The sequence below is a fragment of the Manacus candei genome, unplaced genomic scaffold (assembly GCF_025592945.1).
Source record: "Manacus candei isolate 608988 ecotype Guabito, Panama unplaced genomic scaffold, ASM2559294v1 h1tg000005l, whole genome shotgun sequence".
Lineage (NCBI taxonomy): Eukaryota > Metazoa > Chordata > Aves > Passeriformes > Pipridae > Manacus > Manacus candei.
In genome coordinates, this window is record NW_026138053.1 from 12,914,369 (window position 1) to 12,938,794 (window position 24,426).

The 24,426-nt window shown below is 43.8% G+C and overlaps 1 protein-coding gene across 1 annotated transcript; it reads left to right on the top strand.

Annotated features, from left to right (window-relative positions):
* The first annotated feature begins 1,263 nt into the window (after positions 1–1,263).
* LRRC8C (leucine rich repeat containing 8 VRAC subunit C) lies at positions 1,264–24,187 on the top strand. The gene is made up of 3 exons (XM_051802606.1): positions 1,264–1,363; positions 15,458–15,599; positions 18,069–24,187. Exons 2-3 carry the CDS (start codon positions 15,462–15,464, stop codon positions 20,337–20,339), a joined length of 2,409 nt encoding a protein of 802 aa, XP_051658566.1. The 5' UTR covers positions 1,264–1,363; positions 15,458–15,461; the 3' UTR covers positions 20,340–24,187.
* Positions 24,188–24,426: the final 239 nt, after the last annotated feature.

The following is a 24,426-nucleotide window of genomic DNA, read 5'->3' on the forward strand; positions in this document are numbered from 1 at the left end:
TTATTTATCCTGGCTTATTCTTTAGGCATATCCCAAAAAGCATGAGGCTAACACTTAAAATTACATAATGGTGCCATATTACTGAAATCTTTTAGGTTGGCAGCTCTGAAGGACTGTGAGGGAGCTATGCTGACAGTCCCTTCCAGCTCCTGTCAGACTCAGACCCTCACTTCTTCAGGTGCCTCAGAAAGCCTCGAGGCTTCAGCTGAGAAAAGCAGCTCTGCACAGCAAAGCACTTAAGCAAACACTTTAGGAAAACGATGAGCTGAACTCCCACAGTTATAAATCACATGCACGATTCCCAAATGAGGAACCTGAGTCTGCCCTCAGCAGTCCCTGAAGCAAATGGGTCAGAAAGCACATGAAGTCAGAATTACCCACAGCTATCCCTGGCAGACCTTCGGTTCACATCCCAATCCAGTTAATATTTTTTCAGCAAAACAGCTGTGATGCCTCATGTTGTGTTTGTTTTCATTAACTCCTCCCCAGTGGGCTTATGTATTTGTGTTTCCTTGTTTACATACTTGTACTGTCCCTAAGGGGATACACATGCTACCCCTAAGGTTAGGGGCAAGTTATTGGAGGGCAAGTACCTCCCTCTGATGCAGAATTTGTCCTGTCTCTTCGTTCTGCCAGAGATGTAAATCTTTCTGGAAATGTTGGACAAAAGTCTCTTTAAACATGTGGTTTCTTTCAGCAGCAGTTTTCAGACTGTGCTTTTTGAATTGCTGGGCCAGAAGTTTGTGTTTCCAATTGTCACTCTCTGAGACACTTTTCCACTGTTAATGCAATCCCGGGCGCTTTACAGCCTGGTGTCTTTATAGTCGTTCCACGGCCCTGTGTGTTGAGGTCGAGATCTTTCCATCACAATTTCTGCTGTCACCGTCCCGACACGGCGCGAAGCCGCCCGCGCGCGCGGGAACGGCGACTCGGGGCTCCCTCCCCGCGCCCGGCGCTGCTTCCCGCGGCACCGCCCCCGGCCCAGCCTGTCCGTGCCAGCGCTCCTCCGCCCGGGGATGCCGCGGGCGCTCCCTGAGGCCGCGGCTCCCGGGCAGCGTTAGCGGCGCCCCGGGGGGAGCGGGCGCGGGCGAAGCGCGACCGTCCCGCCCTCGGGGACTGCCCGGCCCGGCCGGCGCCCCCCGGCACCGCCGCGTGCGTCAGACCGGAGACGTGGCCCCGCGGCGGCGGGGGCGGAGCGGCGGCGGGCGGAGCGCGACTGCGGGCGGGCGGGCGGCCTCTCCGCCCCGCCCGGCCCGGCCCGGCCCTGCCCGCCGCGCTCAGCCCCGCACGGCTCCGCGGGATGTTCGCGCTCCCGCCCGGCCGCCGCCCGTGACCCCGCGCCCCACGCCCGGCCGTGCACCAGGTAAGCTCTGCCGCGCCCCGCTGCCCCTCCCGGGGCGCTGCGCTGCCCGCCCGGGGACGGGGCATCGCTGCGGGGACGGGGCCCCGGGGGCCGCGCAGGGACGGAGCCGCCCCGCAGGGCTCGGCGCTGCGCCCCTGCGGGGGGAAGAGAAGAGACCGACCCGGCCCGCGGCTGCCGGGACGCCGCTTTGCCCGCGGCGGCATCGGCGGTGCCGCCCCCATCCCCGGGCAGCGCCGGGGGAGCCAAACTTTATCTGGGATCGCCGCCGTCTCCTCCCCCGCGGAGGGGCGCCGGGAAGCGGTCACGGCAGCCCCGCTCCCCACGCATCCCACCACATCCCTACTGGGCAGGGCCGATCCGCTGCCGGGCGGCCCCGGGGGTGCCCCGCGGGGCGGTGGCCCGGGGCCGAGCGGGGCCGGCAAGGGGGCGGTGGCGAAGGGAAACAGTCGCCGTGGAGACGGGCGGCTCGGGGAAAGCCCTTGGAGGTATCTTCCCCGAAAAAAAGCCCCAGACGACCCCGCGTTACGGGGAGGATGCGAGCAGCGCTGTGAGGAGGCGGTCCGGCCGCGGGGACCGCGGGGGCTGCGCAGCGTCTCCGAGGGCAGAGGGTCCTGGCGGGTCCGGGAGGGGAGCGCAGCCCCGGTGGCACTGCGAGGCTCCGGCGTCCATGGCTCTGTTTGTGAAGAGATTTAAATAAATAAAAAAGCCCTGATTTTAAATCGGCTTGAAATCGGCTCTGCCTTGTCGCGGAGTGATGGGCAGTTTTGTTCATTATTCACGAAATGCGGTTTGTCCAGTTCACTGGAAAGAGTTGACCAAGCAAAATGAGAGGTTTATGAAAGACCGCTGAATGTATCCTGCCAGTATTTCATGCGGATGAAAGTGTTTAAAAATGAGGAATTTTGTTGCTCAGATAAGAATGTTAGTTATGGCTTGGCTTTTTAATTTTCTTTACTCTTGGAATACCTACTTCCAATTAGGAGAGACTCAGTATTATAAGCACCACTATTTGAAGACTCCCATGTACATGTTACCTCCCACGGAACACTGTAGGCTCGAATGATGGTGTAAAAGATTGGACAGGCAGAAAGAAGGGTGCTTTGCAAGATAGTTAAGAAAAACATGGCAAAATTGGAAATAATAATAAAAAAATCTCCCTCCCCAATTCAGCTAAGTATATTTCCTCTCTTCCCCCTGGCTATATTAGACCTGCTTTTACTTTTCTTTTTGGCATGATGAAAGCAGTCAAGAGGGTAGCTCTCACTCCCCTGGGTTCATTCTTCGCCTGGAAAAACCTGTTTTCTCCTGTGGTGCAGATCAGCATGGAGAGCTGGGCTGAACACAGTTTGGAGTTGATCCCTAATTTTAACCTGGCCTTGGATTCCTGCTGTCTCACAAGTGCCCGTGTCCCAGGGCTGCCAGCAAGGCGCAGCAGCCTGGTGCTGAGCACCTGTGGTTTCTGAATCATTTCCTTTTCCAGTTGCTTTATGAGTTTGCTAAATTTGTGGCAGCTGTGATGCTGTTTTCTTCCACTGTGAATACTAACAGGCCCTGCTAGAGGTTTTACCATAATATAACTTTGTGTGCTTTATTTGTTATTATTTAGTCTTGTACACATTTTTAGAAAGAAGCTTTCTGATGGAAAGCCTAAAAATCTAGTTGCTTTGTATGCCCAGTATTGGAAAAGGCTAGTGCTGGTTTTCAGCAAAAAACAAAACCAGAGACTGCTGAATTCTTCTCACAAGTTCCTTGCCTTGGTGCTTGGTGCTGTCTTGCAGTCAATTCCTGTACCAGTTCAAGCTGATTTCCTGAGGCAGCCTCATCCCACCTCTGGCTTTTGAGATCCACAATAGGGAGCTCCAACCAAGAGGGGGGAGGTATCCAGGCTGGGCAGTACCGAAGGTTAAACAATACTCAGGTGGCCTTAGCGCCAGAGTGACAACACAGTGAGACCCAAAATAATGAACTGGGTCAGAGTGCTGGGAGGAGCAGTTCCCCTGATTGTCTGTTGACCTCAGTTGCAACTGGTTGAAGTGGCCCCTATTCACCGTCAGAAAGGCACTTCCCAGCCCAAGGCTTTTTGAGCTCTGCGGGAAGTAAAAAAAAAAATTCCATTACCACCCAAACAATTCACAATAACAGGAGCTAGAGTTTAATTTTATAGTTTTTTCCTCTTGGAGAAAATTTATTGAAAAGATGCTGTCCTCATTGTCACAGAGTTGTGAAGGTCAGGGGAGAGGCTATATAGTAAAGAAAACACTGAAAATTAAACAACTGACCTCAGAAGAAAAAAAACAACCTCAAAATGCTTTAAAACTTTACTTAGTAAAGCAAAGAAGCCATTCTCCTTCCAAAATGACTTGTCAGAAGAATCTTAACAAGTGTTGGATTTCACATATTCAACATAATGGAAACTTTCCTCTCCTTCATCCTTTAGCTGTTTGCCCAGGGATTTTGTGCAACAAAACTCTGATGCAAATTCAAGCAATAGTGAAATGACTTTTGTTGGGGTTTGTGTTTCTAGGATCTCTTTTCCACTAGGAAGATACTAGGTTTGATTCAGCCATGTGTGAGTGTGCTGTTCGTTCCATTACTTTCATTCATAACACAGGGCAGTCCCATCCCCAGGCAGGCAAAGTGTCTTAGAGCTGTCCTTAAACCTGTCAGACCCTGGATCAGCTTTCCTCCACTGTATTCTTTTTACATCTTGGTGCCTGACACAAGTAGCTAATCAGACACAGCATTAACTTTACAACCATATCATCCAGAGAGTTGTAGGTTTGGATGAGGATGAGGCTTGTTTCAGAATTTTTTTCCAATATGGAGGTTGAGTGCACTGTTTCCTCCTCTCATGAAGAACTGATTTACAATCTTGTGTTTGATCTGCTCAGATCTTTAAAAGGCAGGATGATGCCATGCAGGTGCTTTGCATATTTTCCATTTGTTTGGGAGAATCCTGCCTTAAGATACAGTACATGTTTTTTCTTGGTTTTAAAGTAAAACAAAGGCCTCCTGTGAAGAGCAGGATGGCATGGTTCTCCATGGAAATTTGCTAACACTGCTGTTATAGCAAGTGTATAAAGTTCCACTAAATTTGAACTGGAATATGTAAAAACATTTGGTCCTGTACAGTGCTATTAAAAATCCATTTTTCTCTCTGTCAAAGTAAACTTTAACTTTTCCATTGACTTCTAGGTGAGCAGAATCCAGCCTTTTATATCAATTTCAAATCTTAGCTTAACCTATGATCTGCTGAAAATGGAGGTGGCTAGCTCACATCTCCCTGCAATGGCAGTAGTACACAGTGATTTTGTACTGATGGGAATACTAACTTCAACAAGCCAGCAATAAGACTGCTGAAGTGCTGAGAACATTTCTGATTTTATTTACTCATCACTGAAAGGAAGGTGGGAGTTTGGACTAATTGCTTGCTCTGGAGCACATGGTAAAGCAGAGCACAGGTCAAGCCCTGCCCTGAGCATGCAGCAGTGTAAGATCCTGATACACTTGTGATTTACAGCCGAATGCAACAGCTCAGAAGTGCAGGTTGCTGTCAGCAAGCAGACTGGGTGCTCTGAGCAGGGACCATTAGAGATCTCATTTTCCAGTTGATGTGAATGTTTGATGAGCTGTCTCAGAGATAGATAGTTTTCACCAGTGTTCACAGACATCATTCTCGGAAAAACCCTTTGTTAAGTGTAATGTGATTAAAAAGAGTATTTGTTCTTTGCAGTCATTTACCCATGATCACATAATTTCAAAGATCTATACACCTGCATTGTCAGAATCCCCCCCAGCAACTGCTTTGATCTCACAAAGTTTAGGCTTGATGGAAACAGCCTTTCTTTCTGTTTTATTATGCATCAACAGACTCTTTGGTGGAATGAGGTTAGAGCTAATCCCTCTTTGGTGGTCCATGGCTGGACACTGTCCTGAAAACGTCCAGTACAGAATTTAGTTAGGTAGTTCTGGTTTTCCAGTCTATGATCTTTAAAAGTCATCTTATATGAAGAGCAGTTCTGTTTCTGTAGCTGTTAGTGTTTGAGTATGTGTATATCACATCCAGTTTATTTACTTGAATTTATCTATGTTAGGCTTTCTTTTTCTTTCAGGAGTATGGGTGAAAACATGAGCTTTATTTTTATTGTCATGAAGGATGGTTTTGGGGGAAGAAAATCCATCAGCTGTTTCAGGCTGAGAATACCTGTATGTTTATCCAGGCGCTTTGGGAGGGAGACGTGTATTATGAGACTGTCGTGAAGTTTAGAAAGCTCTTTTGTGTTGCATGCAAGTGGGAGCAGAAAAGATTCTTTATATGAAAAGTCTCACAAATCACGAAAACAGGCATTTCTTTAATGTTTTTGGCTCAATCACTGCATAAAATGTTTTTAACTAACTTGTCAGATGGTTGAGCTGCTTAAGACTCAGAATGGAGCTTTTGTGCTTCCTGTCCCAATTAGGAATTAATTTTTAATTGTATCAGCTAAACATTTTTTAATATGAGCACTTGTATTAGCCTGAGGTGGTTGACTATTCCTTTGATGAGGAATGGCACTGATTTGTGTAATATTGTCTGTCCTATGATATTTTATGGCATTGTTTCTGTCTTCATTATCTGAGTATGCTAAATACTGGAAAATTGTGGAAAACATGGTATAACTTTGATTAAAACATGATGTGAATTTACTTTTCTCAAACATTTAGACATATTTCAGGAGTATTAAAATATCACTTACTGGATAGTTTCTCACTCAGTGCTTTGGTTTGCTCTTAGAGGTTTACACTCGCGTTAAAACCATTTTGCAGCTCTGGAAAGAGGGCTGGCAGCTTGAGTGATAGCCCTGATAAACTAAGAATGTTACTCCCAGAGATGAAAAATGATTAGTGTTGCCTTTGAAGTAGTCTTTGACATAGAAATGCATGGAGTGTACTTTAGTTTTGGACGAATAGCTCAGCAAAGCCAAATCTCCACACAGGCCCATGTACTTGGTACGGAAAGAATTCCTCTTGATTTCACTGAGATTTTATCTGGCAGAATCTAGCCTGGAATATTTTTTATCTTCAGTCCAACCAAGTTGAAGTCAAAGAGCTGCTGACAATAGGAAGTCTTTTTGGTGTGTAATACATGAAAAAGTGCTATGACTCAGTTGGAACAAACAAGAAGGTTATTGTCTGGGATTCGTTGCCAAAGCAGCACTTACTGTATATGTAGGTGGAAATTGCAGCATATATTTTCAAATGCAGTTTATTAAAGGTACTTTCTCTTTATGTCCTTTATGTCTCCTCCTTGTGTCCCTTATGTCTCCTCTGAGTTCTGGATTCAGGTCTTTGAGCTTCCACTGCCACAGCAGATGGTACCAAGGGCAGAGCAGGGGGGATTCACTGCTGCCTCTGAATCCACTACACTCCCTCCTGGCTGTTAGGCAGAGGGGCAGCTGAAACCTAAATACACACTGGATGCTTGCACGTGTGCCCCAGTAACTCAGAGGGAAAGGAGTAGACTAGGTATTCAGCAAGTTTCTGGAAGTTACACCCTTTCCAGTTTCCTCAAGCACTAAATCCCCAGTGATTCGTTGACGTCTTGCCCACCGTTGTGGTCCTGCGGAGCTGGGGCTCTGGGGAAGCTTGGCTGTGGCAGTTGGCATAAGGGAGGGCAGTTTTCCAGTAGAGGGGTTGTGACTCTGCTGGAGTTCAGGTGGCACAACCTAGCCATCTCCTGTCAGTGCCCCTGGCAATGAAACCCCGTTGCTGTGCTGAGTGGCTGTCACGCAGCGGGCAGTCTGATCGTGGCCAGCCTGCTTTCGTCATCGTCGGGGCATGTGCAGCCCTTGTGAACACTGCATGGGTTGCACAGGTTTTGCAGGACCACCAAATTGTGGGTTCTGGAATAATGTCTTCTGTGAGCTAATTGTATTTGGTCTGTTCCCCAGATTGTAAACTAGTACCACTGGGACATGTAATTTTGGTAATGTGTAGTATGAAATCAAATTAACTTCAGTGGCTTCACAGGGAAGTTTTGACATGCTATCAATTTAGACTCAGCCACTGCAGAAAACTGGAAAAAAGCAGCATGTTATGATTTTATAGTACTATTCATTCATATTTCCCACCAAAGGTATTAAAGAATGTAGATACCTTTCTGTTTTGCAGCTGGAGAATGATGGCATGGCTGGTTGATGTGGCGTGCACAGGCTGTCCATGGCCATGTCCCAGTGGGGACTCCTGACTCACGCTCTGTTGTTCCTCTAGGTCACATTTCCTCACCAGCTTCAGCCTCAAGGAGATGAATTTGTTTGAAAATACAGTAAACACATAGACTTTTAAAAATAACTGCTTGGATGAAAATGGTTTGTTTTTAATGTTGTTCCAGTTCCTTAACATGGGATTTATGTTTAGGCAACAGCATCATTTGTTTGTATTTCTTACTTCAGAATGATGGTATTTCTTCCTATGAAAATCTTGGGTGCAGTCAACAGAACAAGAAGTAAGCCATCATGTTTGAAATAGAGGCAACAGGAGCCAATGTTCAAAGTAGTTTTTCCAGGCAAAAAATGTTTGCCTTTTTTTAAATTATTTTTTTAATTAAATTTTGTATTGCAGGAAACACCAAAGGCAATAAAGCCTAGCAGGGAAATTGGTCTCCTGAAATGCTTCAAATACAGGGAGAAGTCAGTAGCAGAGGTATTATTGTATGTTACATGGGAACTGACCAAGCACCTACACTTCCCAAAATGCTGGGCATTTTGGCCAGTACAACCATATAGCAAGATAATTACCAAAACTGAATGTCAGGGTAGTTCAGAAGTTATTTCACTCCGTGTACAATGTGCGTGAGAATACACAGATAAGGAAGGAACATCAACCTCTTGGGAATTAGGAGTTACTAATTCCAGCCCTTATCATCGTGTTTCCCCCTTAGTCTAATCTCAGTTTCCCAGACCTGGTGTCTTGTCCCTGGGTCCACTTTTAGTCCTCTTCTGGTTAGGTGATGAAGTGAAGCAGGTTTGCTGTCTGTCATCTATAGTGCCAGCATGGGCAGTGCCAGGAACTGTGAGGGGCTCCTGGACATATGCGGAAGTGTTCAGCTGCTAAGATCAAAGGACAGATGCAAACCCACAGTTTCCAAAGGTTTATAAATTATCCACCTATAGGCAGCTGTTCACACAGCAGTAAAAACTGCATTCCTGGTACACAGGCCAAATTTTGGGGCATGGGGGCCTGGGAAGTTTTAAATAAAGAGACCACAAGTTTTGTAGTGTGGACATCCAGTGTTGTTCCCCTAATCTTGTTTCTAGAGTGGTTTGAACAATTGCTGACTAGATCTTCGTTCAGATTTTGTTTTAAAATTACACAAGTTTTTCCTTATGGTCATTTTGGGGACCCAGTCACACCTAAAAATACAAATTTGGCAAAGATATAATCAACAGAATATATGACTGATGATAGTAGCACCAAGCCATTTTCATGCCAGGCTGTGCCTATCAGCTCTGACTAGAGGAGACTGTGGCCCTAAGCTCTGGGGCTCTGCACTGACCAGTGATTTTGTTTAAATAGTCTATTTGAGAATACATCACCATGAACCTGACTGCAAAACTCCCTCACCCCTGCATATTTACCTATCTCAGTGTGCAGTTCCAAATCAGGTAAAATAGGAATGGAAAATTCTGTGTTTCAGTGCAGCCTCAGACCCCGTGCTGAGAAGCACTCTAGCTTGATTTCACCTCCTGGCCCGTGACAGCCGAGGCCAAACAACACAGAACACTTGAAAGGTAACTTCATGGTATTTGTGCAGAGTAACAAATGTTCACAACCAAGGACAGTGGGCTGTGGTGTTCAGGGTGTGCAGTGCCATGTCCTGTGTAAAACAAAACCCACTGGCGTGCAGCCCCTGCACATGTGGCCTCAGTACTTGGGCTCTGCTGGGTCCCCGCTGCCAGGTCACAAGTTAGTTGTATGTTAAATATGTGCTGTGCTCTGTTCCTGTAATGAAGATGAATATGGAATAAATCATGTATGGGAACCAACTCGAAGACCTTCCTGTAATGCTGTTCCCAAAAGGTATTTTATAATTTATCCTAGCATATGCAGTATGTTTAAAACAGCCAGGAGGGCAGGGTTTGCCTAGCCTTTTCTCCTTTCAGTAGATCTCTGGTGTAGAAGACCAAGCAGCCCCAGTCTGAATTGGCTCTTGAGGACATTTCATCCTTGACCCTTCCTGTTGTGCTCAACTGGACTGCGATTGTGGTCCTGCAGCCACCAGCCCAAAGCTCCTCATGCCAAGGGGAAAGTATCTTCCCTGGTGGTGATCAGGGCTGTGTCCATACCATCTGGGGCTTGACTGGACTCTGTGTTGCTCTTGAGATGGTGGTGCTGATCCTAGTGCATCTGAAGAGGATTGATCGGATGTCAATCCGATGGCTAATAATTTAAACATCTTTTCTAGTCAGCTTTAGAAATCTCACCAACTTTTTGTGCTTCACAGTTGAAACATTGCTATTTCTCTCTCCTCCTATATTCCTCCTCATTTTTCTCTCTGATGTGTAACAGAGAAGCAGTGACTCTGCTTCTCTGTGACATGAGGGTCAGCAAGGCACGGAGAGAGGCCCTTGGGCTTTGCTGGGTAAGGAGGCCGTAGCCAGGGCATTGTCTGGCTGCTGTACACAGGTGATGCCGAGGGTGGTGGGAGTCTGTGAGATGTGCTGCAGGTGAGATAAAGGCAGAGCCTCCCAGTTACTCCCTTCTGTTTTGCTCAGTGTGGTTTTTTAATGCCATGTCTCTGCAGTCTATACCTTGAAAGCTGAGGTGGGGCAGAGTGGGAGAGGCACGGTGCTGTTCACCATCAACAGAGCGCTCCCAGCATCGTGTACCCTCTAATTCTGCTGGGGGCTGGTGCCAGTCCACACAACTACGCTCCATAAAATGAATGAAGTTACTCTTTGAGAATCCACTTAAAAATAGTAACCGTCACCTAGCAATAGCTCAAGCCTGGGGCCTGGAAGGTGCTAGAAACCAGAAGCGGTTTTGTTCACAGTAGTACCACAGGGACACTTCTCTGAGCATTAATGGTTTTGTTTTGTGAAGTTTTGTTTTGCATCTCCCAAGATGCAAGATGAATACAGCTTGATGAGGGGGTGTTTCACCTTTCATGTCCCCAGGTGTTTGCCCTCCTGTCAGAGTCGGCCCTGTCGCTGACTGGGGTCCCTTGTCCCCTGCTGCAAGGCAGGGCACAGAGCCTGGGCGGACACGGAGCCGCGGTGAGCAGCTCACAGTGCCTACCTGCGAAGCGCTAAGCCAAGGCCAGGGTCTGCCCCCGGGGCTTTGCTGGCTGTGCTGTGACAGCACTGCTGAGGAGCCCCGGCAGCGAGCAGTGCCAGCCTGGGCACACTGTGCCGTGGCGGGGCGGGGCCGGGCCCTTGGGTTGCTGTCGCGGGTGGCTGTGGGGCTGCTGGCACAGAGGCCCTGCTGGCACAGCGCTGCCCCAGCCCCGCCGCTCGGCCCCTCTGGCACCAGCGCTGCAAAGGCGGCCCCTGCCCAGAAACCCCCCGGGCTCTGCGCCCGAGCACCCTCCGAGCTCCCACTGGGCAGGAAGCTCAGGAATTGATTTCCTTTCTATTCTGCAGTGCACATCATGTGGATTGCCTGGTGCCTCGTTTTTCTCTTTAGCTGCACTGGCAAGAGCCGTCATTACTTCTGAGCTGTCCCCACTGCTTTCCTTTATTCCCTCTGATGTAAACCAATCGCTGAGAAGCTGGTTTGCTCCACAGTGCAGCCGTTTCATAATCATCCTTTCACTCCATCTCTTGATTTATTGTCTAATTTTTTTCCAATACTTTTTCGCTTGGATCTATTTATTCTCCTTAGCTCTTTTAGGTCACGTTAATTTGTTGTCTCACTCCTAATTGTCCATGCATTAGCTGCTTCCTACAGGATAGGTTTTCTGATGGAATAGGTATCACACTTGCACCTGGATTCAAATATTTCATCTTATTATGACATGTTCATTTTCACTCACCAAGTTTTCTACATTTCATAGAAATTTTAAAATTACAGTAAAAAACCCTACTAATTTCTCTCCTCTCAGATTTTTTTTGTTTGGGGGGTTTTGTAGGGGGTTTTTATTGTTGTTTTGGTGGGGTTTTGATCTGGCAAACTCACAGCTCTTTTCTGCAGCGTTGCTTAACAGCCAGTTCAACTGTTTTTTAATACAAGTTCCTTTTTTATTTCCTTCTGGTAGCTGAATACCAGATGATTTATCTCATGTACGGTTTTGTTTCCTCTAGAGACTGAGAATTATTAGAAATGCAAGAGGAAAAAAAAATGTTCTGATTTTAATTGGAAAAAAATCCAATATTTAGAACTCTAGTAAAGACGGTTAGAATAATATTTAACAATAAGTCAGACTCCACATTTCATCTACAATGTATTGGGCAATTAAATAACATTTTGAATGTGACTGAACTGAAATTAGTAATGCTGTCTTAGTTTTCATCAGCTGAAATGTTGAGCTCCTTGTCTTCTATCTCCTTGTTACAAAAAGAGATAAGAAACCACAGTAGATGGTGTGCTGTCCCAGAGATTGCTGTGACTTGGACTGCAGTGTCACCCCTGTTTTGGTTTGCTGATATTGATGATTGACTGAACCACTTTATTTCATGCAGACCAGGTTTGATTATAAATGAGTGTGGCAGTGATGCAGCTTTGGGTGTAGCAGTGAGGAAGAGCTGGACTCTGGACATGGCCGGGGGGGATTTTTCAGGATTGCTCTGAGCTACGTGGACCTGCTGTGTCTTTTCCGAGGCCTCAGAGATGCTGCTAATAGATGTCCTTTCAGTCACTGGACAGGCCAGAATGGAAAAGAAGCTAGAGGGAAGTGGGAGACAAATGAAAAGTGATTTGGTGTCATTTCGTTCTGCATGCAGATGCCAGCAATGCTGGTAGGCCTAGACTGCTCTGCACTGCTTTCCAGCATTTTCTCTTGACTGTTAGTGCAGCAAGTGAAGCAATAGGGTTCCTCCAGTGAGTGCTGGGAAATGGTTGTCCTACTTCTTCACATCCAATTTCTATTTAAAGCTTCTCGTGAATGTCTTTTTTCCCTGAAGCTAAAAAATATCGTCTGTCATTAGACATTGTTGGTTTATTTACTGTTATTATGTGCAGTACTATTGCCATCATTCAGTAACGTTTGTTTTCTTTCTTTAACAGTAGAGGAAGACATTAGTGGCAGACAGATTTTGATGTTTGGTGTTGAACTGCAAACCTTCTACCCTCAGATAGGTTTTCTAGGATAGATGTAGCTCTCCCTCTGCTTGGCCCATTAATCAGGGTAACAGTATGTGCACTCTACTAAAGAGGAGTCACATTATGCAGGGGATCAGGGCAGCATGTGTTTGTGCTACCAAAAACTATCTACCTTCATCTAAATTCCCCACATATCACTTAGAAGAAATAAAGCAAATATATAATACAACAACAACCCCTAAAATACATAATAAAACCTATAAGAAAGCAACAGCCAAAATAATTTTTGGTCTTTTAAAGCTGTCCCTGGACAGTAATTTGTAAGGTAGTTTCCAGTCCCATCTGCTGTCAGGCGCTAACCCTGTTTCAGTCTTGCTGACTTTCCTAATGCTGTGGCTCAGATCCACAGCTGCTTAGATGTCTAACCAGCAAGGCCTGGGTCTCCACATGTTTTGGTGCATGTGAGCACTTGTGTTTTCTCAAGAATCTCCACTCTAGGAAACATAATTTTGTCTTTACCTGACGCTCAAATTGTTTATACTTCTGCAAAAAATCTTACAAATAGGATGTCTAGAGGCTGTGGCAGCAGAATACAAAAGAGCACTCATAAGCCATTATTGCAGGGGTGGGAAGAAAGTGTTGTGATTTTAAAGCAATCTGTTGATAGGTATTCTTGGGTGTACTGATGGCATTCCAGTCAGCCAGCTGGCCTCAAAACCCGAGCCAACAGTGATATACATGTTACAAAACTTTGAGCAGGACTGTTGCATGGCAACTGCTTAGCTAACATTTGTATTAGTGTATTCCTTTGACAATTTTCTAAGTTTTTCAATACTTGATAGAAAAAAAGAAATTTAAAGCTTACCAGCAGCTATTCAGTCACCTGCATTTTATATGGAAATAAAAAAGAGAAGGGTAATTCCTTACTAGTGGCAGTTAAATGCATACAGGAATGGAAGAGAGATCATGCATGATGTTCTTCAGCTCATGTGCCACTGGGAGCTGCCAGCAGAAGTTCAGCTGGGCATGTACTTAAAGCTACATGAGGCACCTCTAATTTATGAGATCCATTTTTCCACCACTATTTCTAAAATAAAAATGAAAGGCAACAAAGATTTGTCCCAGCAGCTACCCCAGCTGTTCTCTGCTGTAGAGGTATATCTTCCCTAATACATCTGCTAACATTTGCAAGACAAGCGCACAAAAAGCAGAATTGTGGCTCCTGGCTGCCTGCCATTTGATAACGAATGCTGCATTCCTCTGCCAGCACTGCAGCAATTCAGGCCTGTTGGCATGGATGCTGCCAAGCCCCTGACCTGGCCATGTGAAGTCAGGCCTGCATTGCCATCCTTTTCACTGATGGTCTATTAATTTGGAGGTGCTGTGGAGGACTGCTTGCTTTCCTCTTGAGGATTGCCAGTCGTGTAAGAGGTGTGTGCAATTCCCTCTGGCATTGTAGCATGCATCCTGGGGAGAGCTTTTAGAAGGGCAGGAGGCTGAGAAATATTCTCCTGTCTCACCAAGCAGTGCTTAAAGCAATATGAGAGGGTTGCAAGAGGAGAGGGGGGTAAGGAATAAAGGTTTTTATGCTGCTCACTCAGAGAGCTGCAAACCCAACCTTGATATTTCCCCAGGATATTTACAGATATCACCTTATGCCTTTGGGGACTGCAGTATCTCCAGAGGATCAACTGGGCAAGAAGAGACACAGCAGTACCTGAGAAGGTGCCAAAGTGAGCATCCTTCCACACAAGTATGACCAGTGTAGTGGTGGTCAATTATTAATTCTTAGGATGGCTGTACACTTGAGATGAATTGCAGCCATTAGGGTTTGAATCCTTCCCTTCCCAATCCCTGGCTCTGAATGAACTGAATCCTGTAAGTCCCTCAGCAGTGTATCAGCAAGTGTGTGCTTATCACTAAGCATGTGCATGGATGGATGTCATCAAACCAACATTAATGGGTCCCAGTGTGCAGCTGAATCAGGATTATAAGCTTCTAATATTACTGTGATATGAAGTGATTGTGGTGGGCATTTATGATGTTAGTTAATGGACAAATTTTGTAAATTGCCCTTGGGAGTATTTTTGTTACATTTCCATATGAATTTATCTTTCCATTGTAACTTCCTAGGGAGTTTCAGTACTAGTTTGATCTCAGGGATTCAGTTACACAATATGCTGTAGGCTTTAAAATCAGTTGCCTTGCCTGTACATGCTCGTGTGCTAGCTGATTTTTCAGAGGAGGTGATGATGTAAGCCTAGACATCTGAGGCGAAGATAAAGCCCTTGATCTGCCTGTATTTTGGTTACCTAAAGCAGTTTAGAAACTTGCACTCAAAACACAGTAGATTTAAAATTGCAGTGAGTATGCCGAAAAATATTCCAAAACCTCCTTGAAACCACTATGAATAAAATGGAAGTGAATGAAACGTGATAGCTAAAAGGGCCTGTGAAATTTGAGTGCAGGACAAGCACTTCAGCCAGACCTTTCAGATTAAGGCTAATGTGTACAAAGCTGAACATCTCTATCTACAGAATGGGCTGATTTCAGGGATGCAGAAGGCCTGACCCATGAGAGATGGCTGAGTCAATGCAGAGAAGGAATTGCCTGCCTGCACCAGTCTTCTCCCTTCCTCACAGGAGCTGCACAGGGGCAGCATGAGCTCTTCTGAGGTGGGGTGTCCAGGGGACTGCTTGGGCGGTAGCTGGAAACTTTTGTGCCAGCTCCTGGGACTTTCATTTACAGAGGGGTTTTTTTCAAACCTCAGAGAGTACTTGCTCTCACAGCATGAGGGGTACGAGCTGCAGGAGACTGAGCTGCAGGAGACTGAGCGCTGGCCTTGCTCTTTTGCAGGACGATGATTCCTGTGACCGAGTTCCGTCAGTTCTCGGAGCAGCAGCCGGCGTTCAGGGTGCTGAAGCCCTGGTGGGATGTGTTCACGGACTATCTCTCTGTCGCCATGCTGATGATCGGTGTGTTTGGGTGCACATTACAGGTAAATCAAATGGGACGGAGGCGTGGCGGGTGCTCAGCACTGGTGAAAGAACACCACAAATGAGGAAGGACCTTGTAAGGATGGTTTCCCATCCTGTTTGATCTCTTGGGTTCACCATGAACAAAGAAAAAATTTGCTGGTCTCAGGATTAAAGCTGTTTAGGTAGCAACCTCAAATAACACAGACCAGACTTTTAGCAGCTGTAAATCAGCAGAACTGCACTAGAGTGAATGGAGCCGTGCCAGCTAAGATAAGAGCTGTTGGTTGGGCTGGTGCCTAGTTCAGTGTTTTCACCACAGTTTGGCATAACAAAACATGGTCAACTTAAGTTCTTATTTGTTACCGTTTTGCTGTTTGAAAAATGTAATTTTGTAATTTCTATTTTTCTTTATTTGACAAATGTTAACATTCTTTCTGTCCTTATGCTTTGAAGCATCAGAATTGAAATGAATGTGCTTATTTTGTTAACACCACTCACTGCTGATATTATATCTCTTCCATCCCAAAACATTTCTGAGGGTGCTTACAAGTAAACAATTGACATTACTGTCAATCACTGTTAGTTACGTTTTGCTAAAGAGCCAAAAGCAGAAAAGAAATTAAAAGTACTCTTTGGGATGACTCCACAAAAATATAAAGTTACAAACTGGTTCAAACATGGATCTAACATTTCTTGGCATGACTTTGAAATGGAACTAAAGGGACACATTGACAAAGCTCTTATTTCAGAGGAATTTGCTTACTTACATGGTCCAGGATTTTTCATATGAAATCAAGTGTAGTTTTGCCTGTATTCTCCATTCACAAGTATTTTCAGTTTAAAGATACAATGTTCATGTTTAAAATTCTCTTTATAGGGCTGAGTTTTGCATTCGTTGCTACGTGTTTGCTTAACCACATGAAGTAAATCATCTGTTATTTTTAACTTTACCTGCTTGATTGGATAAAGCACACTGGAAAATAGTGTGTGGAAGCACTGAAATAATAGAAGGGTTTTTTTTCAACTTATTGCCAGATCCACGAATCCAAGGTGTAAGTAAGAGAGTGTATCACAATAGTGTTTACAGGGAAAGATAAACTACAGGAGGTTTTGATGTGTCAACAGTTACAGCACTGATATTGTTTAAAACACGTGATCTTATCTCAGCATCTCTGTGCACCAGGGTGGATCATCAAGGAGGATCTGATTTTGGTAGCTCTTGTTGCACACCCTATATTTAGTGCTTTCAAAACTACGATGTCAAAGAATATATCTACACTACACACACATTCTTAGTTTGGGCCCATCCCAGTTAATCATTCAAGGCAAGAAACAGAGCTCATTATCACATGGATTAGCATTGTAAATTCAGACCTATAGAAAGCCTTGCATTGAACTCAGATCTGTTATCCCAAATGACACCAAAGGTGATTGGTCCCATAAGGCACTCTGACCTCCATTTGTCAACATGGATGACCAGCCCAAATTAGGAAATTTGCCTTTTTTTTTGTTTATAGACAGACTCAAGGACAGAGCTGCATTTTTCCCCCCAGGTGTGTAGTCCATCCTACAAAAGTCCCCCATAGAGAGGAATTTTTTACAAGGGCATATAGTGGTAGGACAAGGGGTAATGGCTATTAACCGAAAGAGGGTAGGTTTAGATTAGATATTAGGAAGAAATTCTTCACTATGAGGGTGTTGAGGCACTGGAACAGGTTAAAGTTCCCAGAGAAGTTGGGGATACCCCATCCCTGCAAGTCTCCAAGGCCAGGTTGGATGGGGCTTTGAGCAGCCCAGTTGAGTGGAAGGTGTCCCTGCCCATGGCAGGGGGGTTGGAACTAGATGATCTTTACGTTCTCTTCCAACCCAGATCATTCTATGACTCTATGAGGGCTCTATTGTATTATGTATGAGAAACTGAATAAAATTTATGTCCATGCACATACAAATGCCATCAAAGGATTATCCCTACCTGTCTTTATTAAGACTGAAGTTCAGTAATTGTCCAGCACAGATATGCCCACATTATCCCCTCGTCAGCCATATTTTGGTATGATAAGACATTGCCATGTGAGAGTATGGCCATGTGAATACAGTTGTGCTGCTTTCAAGCCTAAGCTGTCTCAGAACATTGTGTAGCCAGGGTGGATATACGTGGCAATAACAGTCTCTAGGCAGAGCAATGCAGGAGATCTCTGGTCTTTTCTGGAATCATTACCCACACTTGTCCTTTTTCTGGATTGTCTCAATGCGCTCTTATTCAAATTATGGAAAACTAACAGTAGATAAAAAGGGGTGACCTAGTTCTTGGCATATGGAACAAGAGTCTTGTTGGAAATAATAATAATAATAGCACAGCCTGTGGGGCCAAGTAGCAGACTGTGGGGAGGAATGCCTGACAGCTGGAGGAACTCCAAGGACAGCTACCCATTGGTGCTGCCACCATTGTTTGTACATCAGTTCAAAAGATACCTTTTTATGTGTTTCAGGTCATGCAAGACAAGATAATATGCCTTCCAAAGCGCCTACAGCCTTGCCAGAACCAATCTAATAGTTCAAATGTGTTTAACACAATCCCAGATACAACCCCCCTTCCACCACTGAAGCCATCCACCCCTCCAGCTACAGTTGAAATGAAAGGACTGAAGACTGATTTGGACCTTCAGCAATACAGCTTTATAAATCAGGTGTGTTATGAACGGGCTCTGCACTGGTATGCCAAGTATTTCCCTTACCTTGTCCTTATACACACACTGGTCTTCATGCTATGTAGTAACTTCTGGTTCAAATTCCCTGGATCAAGCTCCAAAATTGAACACTTCATTTCAATACTTGGGAAATGTTTTGATTCTCCCTGGACAACAAGAGCTTTATCCGAAGTGTCAGGGGAAGACTCTGAAGAGAAAGATAACAGGAAGAACAACATAAACAAGTCTAATACTACTCAGCCAAGCACTGAAGGCACTTTGGTCAAGACACAGTCTTTAAAATCAATCCCTGAGAAGTTAGTTGTGGATAAGGGAACACCTGGGGCATTAGATAAGAAAGAAGGTGAACAGGCCAAAGCACTGTTTGAAAAGGTGAAGAAATTTAGACTGCATGTCGAGGAGGGTGATATACTCTATGTCATGTACGTTCGCCAGACTGTGCTTAAGGTAATTAAATTCCTTATTATTATTGCTTACAACACAGCACTTGTCTCAGAAGTTAATTTTACAGTAGTCTGTAATGTTGATATTGAAGACATGACAGGATACAAGAATTTTTGCTGTAATCACACGATGGCACATCTGTTCTCTAAACTTTCTTACTGCTACCTGTGCTTTGTAAGCATCTATGGCCTCACATGCCTTTATACACTATACTGGTTGTTCTACCGTTCACTGAAAGAATACTCTTTTGAATATGTTCGGCAAGAGACGGGAATTGATGATATCCCAGATGTCAAGAATGACTTCGCTTTTATGCTTCATATGATTGATCAGTATGATCCTCTCTACTCCAAGCGGTTTGCTGTCTTCCTGTCTGAAGTCAGTGAAAATAAGCTGAAACAGCTGAACCTAAACAATGAGTGGACTGCAGATAAACTGCGACAGAGACTACAGACAAACTCCCATAACCATTTGGAGCTACAGCTTTTCATGCTTTCTGGACTACCAGACACAGTTTTTGAAATTACTGAGCTGCAGTCATTAAAACTTGAAATAATTAATAATGTAATGATACCAGCAACCATTGCACAGCTGGACAATCTCCAGGAGCTCTCATTGCACCAGTGTTCCGTGAAGATCCACAGTGCCGCCTTGGCTTTTCTGAAGGAGAATCTCAAGATCTTGAGCGTCAAGTTCGATGACATCAGAGAGCTTCCACATTGGATGTATGGCCTCAGAAATTTGGAAGAGCTCCATTTAATTGGCTCCCTAAGTCACGATATTTCCAAAAACATTACACTGGAGTCTTTTCGGGAGCTTAAAAGCCTGAAAGTTCTTTACATAAAAAGTAATTTGTCCAAAATCCCACAATCTGCAGTCGATGTTTCAAGTCACCTGCAAAAATTGTGCATCCATAATGATGGCACGAAGTTAGTGATGCTCAACAACTTGAAGAAGATGGTCAATCTGACACAGCTGGAATTGGTTCATTGTGATTTAGAGCGCATACCTCATGCAGTCTTCAGCCTCCTCAGTCTTCAGGAATTGGATCTGAAGGAAAACAACCTCAAATCCATTGAAGAAATAGTAAGTTTTCAACATCTGCGAAAATTGACAATTCTAAAGCTGTGGTACAACAGTATAACGTACATCCCAGAGCATATAAAGAAACTCACTAGTCTAGAGCGGCTTTCCTTCAGCCATAACAAAATAGAGGTTCTTCCGTCCCACCTATTCCTATGCAACAAAATCAGATACTTGGATTTGTCTTACAATGACATTCGCTTTATCCCACCTGAAATAGGAGTTCTGCAGAGTTTACAATACTTTTCCATTACTTGCAACAAAGTGGAGAGCGTGCCAGATGAACTATACTTTTGCAAAAAACTTAAGACTCTGAAAATTGGGAAAAATAACTTGTCAGTCCTTTCACCTAAAATTGGTAATTTGGTATTCCTCTCCTACTTGGATATTAAAGGCAATCACTTTGAAATCCTCCCACCTGAGCTTGGTGAGTGTAGAGCTCTGAAGCGGACTGGTTTCACTGTAGAGGACACCTTGTTTGAAACGTTGCCTTCTGATGTCAGGGAGCAAATGAAAGCTGAATGACTTCTTCTCACTCAGTTTTACAGAAATAACACTTCTACCAAATATGCTCTAGAGAATGCATACTCCGAATATGCATTTAGTTTGTCATTATTTTTTTCTTTTTCAAATCCTTTCTGTACAAACAAATATGGAGTAAGGAGTACATATATTTTTAAATAAATTTTTCTCATATTTTTTCACTGTTTTAAGATATTTTTGTTTTGCCCTGAGAACAAGGGCATCTGTAACTTAATTTTTACTGGTAAAAGTAAATGGGTTTATCTGCTGATTTTTTTTTTTCCTTTTCCTAATCCCACCAGGGAAACTGTGTTTAAGCTGTATGCTTTGGGTTGCATAGTTAGTAATAGATGATTATATTGTCTTCCTGGTTATTGTTAATCCCTTAGGACATGGTCTTCAACAGGTGGTGCTGCAGGTGTTGAATGCCTCGTTTCTTCTTTTCTTCAGTGGCAGTAGAAGGTGTTCAGCATCTAACAAGATCAAATCTGGGTTGACAATCCTTTTTGTATTATTACATGGTTTTCTCTGATGATCAAAGCAAATAGAAGAGGTTCTTTATATATTTTAATAGGTGTGAGGGAGTGTGCAGAACTCCTTCAGAGCCTTTTGGCAAGTTCAGTCTGGCTGTCCATTCATACACTGCGCTGAGCTGGAGGCACTGACTACGATTTCCTCTCTGGTGCAGGAAGAGTAAGGTCACAGTTCACAGAGGAATCAGCACCAAAATGACTCATGCTGAAGGTTTTCCAAACAGTGCAAAGGGATGCAGCTGCCTGATTCCTACTAACTTGAATGGAAGGGGTGGAACGAACTCACTGTGTTGGAAACATCAACCCAGCAAGATGAAACACTATCTTGAAAAACCCCATCCTCCCCTAAACACCCAGTCCTGCAAGAGAGAAAGTGCCCTCTGCCCCCCTCAATTCACTTCTCTACCAGATTGCTTGGCACCTTGCAGGAATGGGATCCAGAAAAAGTGCAATCACGTTTAGTTTGTAAAGCTTCTGACAAGGAAATAGTATCTAATATGCTCCTTAATTGAACTTGGATATCATAAACCCAAGCTCAGCACAGGAACATTTGCAGATTTGCAAAAATGTGATTAAATGAATATATTAACTTCTCACAAGTCTCAGCCTACCCAAGGACAGTGATGAAGGCTACATTTTCATCTTCCAGATAGTAATTAAATTGGAAATCATACAGTTGGAAGTCTGCTTTTTAAAATTATATAATAACCTCTGATGATTATGCATCAGATTGGGAACTTTATCCTCTGAAGCCATGTTCAGCTGTTTATTTAATCCAGCCATTTGATTTCTTTTAGTCAGGTTTGACAGGGATGTGCTGCTTGCAAGCTAATTTAAGCTAGTCAAAAATAACCATATGATAGTAAAATATTTTGCTGGGAGGAGATCTCTTCATCCTATACAACAACACATATTTGAGTCAGATGCAGGCAGTGCATAAATATTTCACAAGAATTTCTAGGAATAAGTACTTGTTTCTCTAGGAGGCAGAGATTCTCTAAATCGCAGAGGTTGAGTTGCTGATTGTTTAAAGTTATGTAAAATAATTGACAGTTGTCAGATTGGTTGCTCTTAATGTTTTCTAATTGCCATTGCATGTCTTGAGCTACAGTTAATCTGAGTTCTTGAGCTTGGTACAAAAGCATACTGTTGTTTTAAGAGTCTGACTTAAAAAGATGGGAAGACAAACTACAATGAGAATTTCCTCATTAATCCGGGGTGTGCTGTGCAATCTGGTATGTGGGCTTGCCACAGTACCAAGTCAGACTTACTTTTTGTGCTTGGATATGTTCTGGAGAAGATCCATGTGATTAATCAAAAATGGGTCAGGCATGAAGGAATCAAATCAAGCTTTTTTAAAGGGGTTGGATTTAGTTCTGTTGGAAGACCTATAATTGATGTAGCCATTGGAGAGCTACTCTTACTCGTGTGGAATGCACTTAATGGAACAGCTTGGCAGTATATATATTCTAAATGTATTTCACTTTGATGTAATGGGAGGGAGAGAAACGTTTCATTGCTCATATTAACCTAATTATGTAAACCAAAGTGCTGTTGTCCCTGATGAATGTAAACTGTTCAAAATGTCCAAGTAATTGGTGGAGCTGTATAATTCTCTTACTTACATTTGAAATATGGGATTACATTTAAAGTTTTTTAAAAAGTCTTTATATTCCTAGATGTAGCATTTTAAATCCTTAATTTATTTTGTGTCTAATGTTGTTTCATGTGTAGTTTGTGGTCTGTTTTCTGAATGGAAGTTATGCACACCTCATAACTGAAGGTTGGAGACTTGTTCTATGACATTGTTGTAAATATATCACTTAGGGGATATGGGAGTTTCGTTTATTACTGATAATATTTATACCAGTGCAACCCCTCATGTGGACACAGTTACATGAGTATAAAGTGCCTTGTGCTGGCATATCTTTATTCACTTTGATAGGAATAAACTATACCGGTCTAAGCACTTTCGCACTAATAACTGTATCTTCTCCAAGGATTTGGTCTGCTGAGACGGCTTCCTCAGTCTAACAGCTCACTGCCACAAAAAAGGGGCAGTTCCCTCCTCCTCCCATGTTCCCTGTTCCTGCCAACACATTCCTGCTGCTTCTCCTGTACCTTTACAGGTCTGGTGCTGGTCCGATCCCTCCACAGGACAAATCAACTTTTTAAACCAGCAGAAAACTATACCAGTTTAAAAAAGGGACTAATTTTCTGCTGGATCAGCTCTCCAAAGGATTGGATGGACACTAGGGTGGGAGTAACAAGGAGACAGGATTCTGCAGCTGGAGTCTGGGCAAGGAGAAAGTGGGATAAGTCACTTTGGAGGTGCTAGGTCACTTCATCATCTTGCCGAGCCGCGTGCTTGGAGAGCTGTGCTGTTGTATCTATAGCAGCATTAGGCAGCTTGGCTTTTGTGAGTAGACAACCCTCAGGCTCGCAGTGAATGATAAAATATCACATTACTGTTAATTTCTTAATGAAACAAACTCAGGTAGCTGCATTGTTGACTTTTCTAAACTTCTTACTGTCTAATCTGGGGAGTATTTTCCAAACCCATATTGCAGTATTTTAGAAATGTGTCAGCTGAGAGAAGATTGTTTCCTAATTCTATATGACATCCAGGAAAATATGTAAAAGTGCCATATTTACTCAGTGAATCATGTACTGCTCATATGTATATTCACATACAATTCATACTAGACTTTTCTGTGACAGATAGTATTTGACTTAGAATGGATGGACATTTTGTGGCTAATACTTTAGGCATGGTTTGTATATATACAAAGAGTTTATATAACTACTTACTTTAATCAGGTGCCTAACAAGTATGACAATTCCAGAATTTAAGCAAAGTGTTTTTTCACTATTGCTCAAAAATAATAAAAATCTTCCTTGGTAATGGAAGCAGAGATGACAAAGATTGCATCAAAAGTAAGAAGACAACCTTAACAGTACATTAAGCCTGAAAAACAAATCTACTTGGTGAGATGTGCATCTCCCCCTTTGTCAGAATTAGGATGGATATTTCTGCTGACCTCATGGATCCAGCCAGCCCAACAACTTCTGCAAATTCCAATTGGAAAGCACTTGTTGCAAGTCTCATATCATTTCTGGTACTTCAGTAATTCATGTGCTTAAGTGGTGATGAGTCCTGTAAGAATGCCAAGGAAAAACTTTGAAATTTGACCAAATGGACAAACATCTTAATTCTGTAGCGAGAATCTTAGTATGATAATAGACCTGCATAGTGTTACATTGCAATATAGTACACCCAGAAAAAAATGGAAATAAAATGCTCTTTTGTAATAACAACCATGTCAGACTGCAATGTGATTATTTGTTTGGGAAACATTTTGTTTCTGGGTTACCTAAAGATCAGACTTTGGGTTTGGTCCCTTGGGAGGGAAATCAGGAAAATATGTTTGAAAAAACATCGTTATACTTGACAGGATTTACAGTCGCACAGTCTCGCTTCCTGTGCACCTCCTTCCATCCCCTCACTCTGAAAGCCAGCAAAATGGCCAGGAAAGAAGCCATCCCGGCTGGAGCAG